Source organism: Nicotiana sylvestris, chromosome 3 (assembly GCF_000393655.2).
Source record: "Nicotiana sylvestris chromosome 3, ASM39365v2, whole genome shotgun sequence".
In the NCBI taxonomy this organism is placed as follows: Eukaryota; Viridiplantae; Streptophyta; class Magnoliopsida; order Solanales; family Solanaceae; genus Nicotiana; species Nicotiana sylvestris.
The window spans coordinates 205,196,779-205,204,268 of record NC_091059.1 but is presented as its reverse complement, the minus strand read 5'-3'; the positions used below and the strand labels follow the sequence as shown (position 1 = coordinate 205,204,268).

The following is a 7,490-nucleotide window of genomic DNA, read 5'->3' as shown; positions in this document are numbered from 1 at the left end:
ACACCCCGTACGGAATAGATCCAGTTTACTAGTCACAACAACATGTAAAATTTCTATTTCTAGTTTCATTAACTTGTCCCCGTTTCAACCAAAAAAAAAAAAAAAAAAAAAAAAAAAACTTATCCCCGTTAACAACAATAACCTATTCAGTTGTAACACAAACAAAGAATAGAAATCAACATGACATTGTCAGTCCCAAGGAAGGAACGAGAAATGATTAACAAAATTTAAAAAAAAAAACGTAAAAGAACTAAGTAATATACAAGATTACAAATATCAAATCAACCAAATTTCATGATTTTAGGAGCAAACCTCAAAAGCCTATCTAAAGTACTAGGTAAAAACTTCCTAGCAAACAAGTAACACATGTTAGTGGGGTCCCCATTATACTCACACTGGGTCCCATTCCTCATCCGATTCAGCAAATCTGCTGTCACATCTGTCCTAATAAACCTTGTCGGATGGGGCCCACCTTTGGTCCAGTCAACCCAAGTCAACGTCCTATTCCCATTTTTCCACCAATATCTCATAGTCACAAAAGTTGGCAAATAATGCTCGTCGGAATAACATGCCGGCTTGCAATATCTCTTGAATAATTGGAAATATTTCTGATCGGTAATTATGTCAATCGCGATTTCGCGATCGACTTCAAACCATTGGGACCCTTTTCGCCATTGGTCGAGGGTGATCCAGGGTTGCATTTTCTTGTTGTAACGACCTCGGCCCACGGGACTCGGCAGATCATAAGACTCCATGAAAGTTTTCGTCGAGTTCATGATGTAGTTGTAGATGGTGGTGAAGTTGTATAAAGGAATGCACGACTCTGAAAGAAGTACAAAACGTTCGTTTGATAAGTCTAGCAATGCATTGGCTAGTAATCGACGTTCTGCTTCCACCATGTTGAATTTTCCCCACTCTACTCTCTGCATATATAGTGGAACAAACCATGTCAAAATGTTAAATTTGTCATCTATTATACAATACAATACGAGATATAATTAAAAAGTTTTAAAAAAAAAAATCAAGCCACAAGTTTGCAAATTGAATTTTATTGTATCTTCAAATGTGATAACTGAATGAGAGAGGCCCATTTTGGATAGGGCCCAAAAAACCTTGGATTAATGGTTTAAACGGACAAAGTTAGATTCAAATGGACTCAACCTTTCCTAACCGTAAAAATAGTACGGTATAGCCAGTTTTCGGACTGGTCATTCAAAAATAGCCAGCGTTTACCAAGACAATGAAAATTAGCCACTATTTTGCTGCAACAGAGGCCGGTCCAGCATACCGGAGTTCGGTGCACCTGTGTATGAACTCCAGCATATTATGCTGGACCGGTATACTTTGCTGGCTCCAGTATAATATACTGGAGACTGGAGCACCGGTGCTCCAAACTCCAATATATTATGCTGGACCGGTATACTTGCTGGAACTCCGGTATATTATACTAGAGTTTTAGTGTACTTATGCTGGAACTCCATCATATTATGCTGGAGTTCCAGCATACTTATCCTAGAACTCCAGTATAATATGTTGGAGTTCAAGTATACTTATGCTGGAACTCCAGCATAATATACTGGCGTATTTTTCGGGTTTTGAACAGTGTTTTCGCTCAGATTTATCTTTACATGAAAAGTGACTAAATTTCGATTACTTTTAAAACTGAGCTATTTTTGAACGACCAGTTATAAATCTGGCTATTTTTTAATTTCTCCCTTCCTAACCTAAAGGACCAGACCGTTATCCTTACAAATGGTTGACTGGTTGGGCCGATGCTAATATATGGGCTCTGCTTCAACCACAGACAAAAATTTGAGAAAAGTATAATTTTTCGTCGGTCCCAGAAATAATAATCGACAAAATATATACAAAAAATATATAATATTTTTATATATTTTTCAGCTAATGAATAGTAGTAATTTCACCTGACGGGCCAATTTTGTATTTTGGCCAAGAAATTTTTCTGGAGCTCAACATGGTCTTTTAGTCTTTGCGTGACTATGAGAGAGAGAATATAAGGCACAGAAGAAAGGAATTTGGTAGTGTGAGTGTGTGACAACAGAGTAGAAAGGAAAAAGAGATTTTTCTCTAGTTGGCAAAACGAGTAGAATAAAAGAAATATACAACAAAAAGTACATTAGCAAAACCTTGATTAGAAAGGCATCATGTATGCTTTAGTTCCTCCAACAAAAAAGGGGAAATAACACGTTCTTTTTGTATCTCTTTTAGACTTGATCCAAATTAAAGAGCAATATTGCAATTACACTTTAAACAAAACAAAAAAAGAACAGGGTGAATATAGTGATAATTAATTGTAATTAAAGCAAAACTTTAATTAATAGAATCCAAACTAGAATTTTTCTGTTTCCCTGAAAATTTAATCATAACTAGTTCCTTGGCCCTTAAAAGCTATGTTTTAAAACGCGGGGCATGAGACGAGACGTTTTACCTCTGAAGCGGTGAGGCGTAAACCCTGAGACATGGAACGTAAGACCCATTGATCTTTAAATTTTACTAATTTCAAGAATTTTAAGATAGTATAAAATAAAAAAATAATTATAAAAATTACATTAAAATCGCAAAATTATAACAAATAATCTATTTAAAATATTTATAAATTATAATTCAACTATGAATAATACAAAAGGTATGAAATATATCATAATATGCAAATTAGTTGCAATACAACTCAAACATCAAAAGTAATGTATTCGATGCGAAATCTTATATGTATCTCTTAAGGAGTAATGAATCTTGAAAGAATTTCGATATTATAATTTAATTTTTTTTAAAATACTCCTTTTATTTAATATACTTTCTATTTGAAAGAGATTTTATATAAAAACATAATTCACAATTTAAATATGATTCTCTAGAGATATTTATTTTAAGTTTCAACAAGTTAATAAAGTGACACATAATTCACCAAACTATACCATGATAATTAATTATTCGTAAATAGTTACTAGCTAATACTGAGCTATTAAATTAATAAGTATTGTATCTCGTAAACGCAAAAAAAAATAATATTTAGGGAAATAATTACAAAAATAATTATAGACTATTACATAATAAAGACATAACAAAAGTTAATAAATAAATAATTTTAAATGAAAGATTTATTTAAATTTATTATTATAGCAGTCTTAGTGGATAATGTGCAATAATTTTTATTTTAATTATGACATAAAATACGCTCAACTTAATGATTTATGATTAAGAAAAAAGTAATTCTAAATAGTCAACAATTTATTAAGAAAACTTGAGAATTTACAATGTTAGTTACACACAATTGCATAAAGTTCTATTAGGTGAGCCTAGTACGCTGGGCGTTGGGTGTCTCCGAGGCGTAAGCCCCGACGGCCGAGACATAAGTCTCACGAAACTAAGCCCCACACATAAGTCCAGTAGTATTTTACGAGTGCTCCGCTCTAGGGCGAGTCCCAATTCTGCCTTTTAAAACAGAGATTAAGGGTGTGTTTGGTATGAAGGAAAATATTTTCCAATTTTTTCATGTTTGGTTGGCTAAAATATTTTGAAAAACATTTTCCTTATGAACTCATTTTCCTCCAAATGGAGGAAAATGTTTTCCTTATCAAGAGAAGGAAAAACATTTTCCAAAACTCCTTCTCAACCTTTCTCACCCTTACCAACCCACCCCACTCCCTCTCTTCAAAAAAGGCTTCTTCTTCTTTTTTTTTTCAAATTTCAGTTTTTCCGTTACCACCCACCCTACTATCCCTCCACCCCACCCTCGCAAAAAAAATTATTTTTTTTACCTTATTTTTTTTTGCAATTTCAAATTTCTATTTTTTCGTTTTTCTGCACCACCCAGCTCAGGGAATGGAGCCTACTTTCGTAGGGAGCGCTTTAAGACCCCCCACCCCCTCAAAAAATATTTTTTAAATATATTTTTCAATTTTAATTTTTTTATTTATTGGTTTAAAGATTCAAAATTTTACAAGTTCCAAAATTATGAGTTCGGAGGTTTATGTGTTTAGAAGTTTACGAGTTCAAAATTCTACGGTTTTGAAAGTTTAGCGGTTCGAAAGTTTATAAAATTTATGGGTTCGGAAGGTTGTTGGTTTGAAAGTTTATGGCTTCATGTTTATTATATCTAAATTATTTATGAATACTCTTGAGAAGTCATTTTCCTTAATTTGCATACCAAACACCGAAAAATGAATAAAATTACTACTTGTTTTCGTGGAAAACATTTTCTGTTATACCACACACACCCTAAAAGGTTTTCCATTTTCCTAATGCAATTGTCCGATCTTAGATTCTAGCTAGCCAACAGGATTCAATAGAATAAAGAAAGTCAATTGTGGCAATATTCATCAAAATTGTGCCATTACTATAGTCTATATATAATGCATCAACAATAAAATTCTATAGTTAGAGCCTTTAATAATGAATCTGGTCTACATTTGGAAACCGCTTCAGCTCAATCTTAGACCACGTCTCTCTGCTTCCGTGCTGTCTAGTAAAACCCGGACCATATAATACGGTACGCTACGTCGCTACCAGTTAATATTTTATATTTTTGTCTTTTTCGCCCTAAACAGTCATTGTATTTATTTTACACTATACTAGGTTTGTGCGTAAATAATTAAAAAATAAACATCTTGACATTTATAATCCTTTTATGCCTTCTTTGTAGATCTCTATGTAATGAAAACAAAAAACTCTTTTTAGAAAAGAAAAAGATATGGATCATTGCATGAGTCTTTAGCAATCTGTGTCTAGAACCTACTGAACCCGACTAATTAGGATTAGTACATAGAAAATCTCACGATGGATTTTTTAGCTGCATACTGAAAGGACTTTATTCTTAATGGTTGAGACTTCTGGTTAAGAGAAAAGGGTCGTTGCATGAGTCTTTAGTATTCCGTATCAAGAACCTACGTACTGATCCCGACTAATTCAGATTAGTGCATAAGAAATTCACACCTAGGCTTTTAGCTCCATATTGAAAAGGAATTTATTCTTGATGGTCGAGACTTCTGGTAAACGAAGAAGGAACATTTACCATTTCCATATACCATGAAAAGAATTTAACTTACTATAATGATTTTTCATACCAATATTAGTGCACTTTAACTCTTTATTTTTTAAATTAACAATAATCTTACTATAGAACGTTATATATCGTTGCAAGTTGCTTTAACCTGACACGTTACATTGTCAGCATATAAAAATTAAACTACATTTAAAATGGAAGAATTACGAGTTGCAAATAATTATAGTAAACTTTACCTTACTTGGTATTCTTCGGCCATGAAAGATGGGTCCTTCTTCGGGAGCATTTCCATTAAAGGAAGGTTGAGAATGAATGTAAATGGAATAAAGCCCTTCATATCCTCTGAAAAATCTTTCCCAAAGTGGAGCCAATGGCAAACTTCCTCTTGTAAGAAACATAAAAGCAATCTTTGGCGTTCTTTTAAACGGCAAAACTCGAACACGTGGCACCATTGAAGCCCTCCAAATCAACTCTTCATCTTTCATATCATGTTTACATGATTTTGGTGGCTTAAGATAATCTCTTAACCCTATTCTTCCTAAACTTTTGGTTTCACTATTTATCGAATTATCATTTAAAACCAAAGGTATTTGTGGTGATGATGTAATAATTGGTGTGTAGGTTGGTTGTTGTGGGGGTGATTGAGGATAGAATAATTTGTTTTGTAAAGTGTTAGGAAGATCTTTGAGATAGAAACTTAGTGATATACCAATAATTAAACCAGACCCGAATAAGATAAAATAGGCAACGAGATTATGGAGGTACCTTTGAGAACAAAATAATTTTGTAGTGGAAAATAGTTGGTTATTTTGTTCATTCTTCATTTTCTTGAAAATCCAAGGAAAAAAAATTAAAATACTATCAGAAGGAAGAGAGAAGAAGAAGAGGAATTAGTTATTCCCCTTTGAGGTAAGGAAGTGAGAAGAGGTTGAGATCGAAGCAAAGAACTACATGCTTTCTTTGTCTATATATGTGCGTGATAGATTCTAATATTTTAACCTACAAGAAGTTTGGGCCTCTTAAATTGGTATTAATTAATACATCAACACTTAATAATTTCTGATCTAGGACTTGATGTAAGGATTGTGCGTATTGTTATATAAAATACAGTATAATACTCCTATTTATTTTAATTAACCTCTCTTATGTTCCTTCATTCAGCTACAACAATAACGTAGTGTTAATATTATCAGATACAACACAGATTTATTTTCTACAAGTTATGTTCTAATAAGAAAGAAAAAAGAAGACCTGATTTTTACAGGAATAATGTACAAGAAGATACAGGAAATCTGATGAGCTAATTAATCATTGTTGGAAAAATGTAAAAGAGGAAGAAGGAATTGAGTAATTGTGAAAATTACCGGAAAAAGAATATTCTTGGAGTTGATGTAGAGACATGTTGAGGGCTTGAGTTATTTACAGAGTGGAAGGAATATTTATTCATTTTGGATATAAGAAAATTGGATTAGTTTTTGCAGCTAATTTGGAAGTTTGAGAAGAAAGGTGGAGGAAGACGAAGAATTGGAACAGAGAGAAGCAACAAGAGTTATGCCAAGTGGATCCTAATTAGTCCAAAAATATTTCAATTATTACCTTCTTTGTAGGAAACAGCCTAGGCATTGGCCAGTATTCCACGTACCTGCCTCATTTTCTTCCTAGTATACGCACTGTCTCTTTCTTTTTTTTAGAGTAAAAAACTCCAAATTATAAGGATACCGGTTTTTCAATAACAATTAGAGGACATCCTTGTGTAATTAAAGCTCTTATTATGCATAAAGTTTTTCGGAAGAGTTTCAATAAAATACTAAATTATGAACCCATAATTTAATAGTGTAATGGATTCGTCGCCAATAATCTAAAAGTTGAAGCCAATAATCTAAAAGTTGAACCCATCAAATTAAAATCATAGATCGGCATCTGCTAAGACCCCCTTCAGGTCTTGCAGTCAACCATTAGAGAAAGTCAAATGCTAATTCTTTTTCAGATTTTTTTAAGAAATACATTAACCTCTGCATACTATAAAGAACTTATAAAAAATTGGAGACTTCAAAAGAATTAGTGGATGAAGAAAACAGATTGGAGAACAGCACATCGTCTCCTCTATAGATGATCTGAATAAACGTTGAACAATGTGGAAGGTAATTCCTTAGTGGTGAGGTAGATATAAGAAATATTAGAATGCATGTAGCGAAGTTAAAATTTATACCATTTCATGCCATACGAACTTCAAAAAAAAATCCTGAAGTTTGAACTGTTTCGGAAAACTTCCTAAAGTTCAAAGAACTTACATACCCAGAAGATATGTTGTAGGGGGCCGGGTGTTGGCCAATTAAGAACTCACATACCCATAAGATGAGAGTAGCAGAAATGAGGATGTCAAGGTGGATGTGTGAGCACACTAAAATGGATAAGATTAGGGATGAAGATATTGGGGAGAAGTTGGGCGTGGCCCCTATGGATGACA

General features: G+C 33.1%; 1 protein-coding gene across 1 annotated transcript; it reads right to left on the bottom strand.

The window, feature by feature from the left end:
* Positions 1-233: 233 nt before the first annotated feature.
* Positions 234-6,624, bottom strand: LOC104214963 (glycosyltransferase BC10-like). Its single transcript, XM_009764701.2, has 2 exons — positions 5,260-6,624; positions 234-923 (listed from the first exon to the last, which is right to left on the bottom strand). The coding sequence occupies exons 1-2, from the start codon at positions 5,845-5,847 to the stop codon at positions 282-284; spliced, it is 1,230 nt and encodes a 409-aa protein (XP_009763003.1). The 5' UTR covers positions 5,848-6,624; the 3' UTR covers positions 234-281.
* Positions 6,625-7,490: the final 866 nt, after the last annotated feature.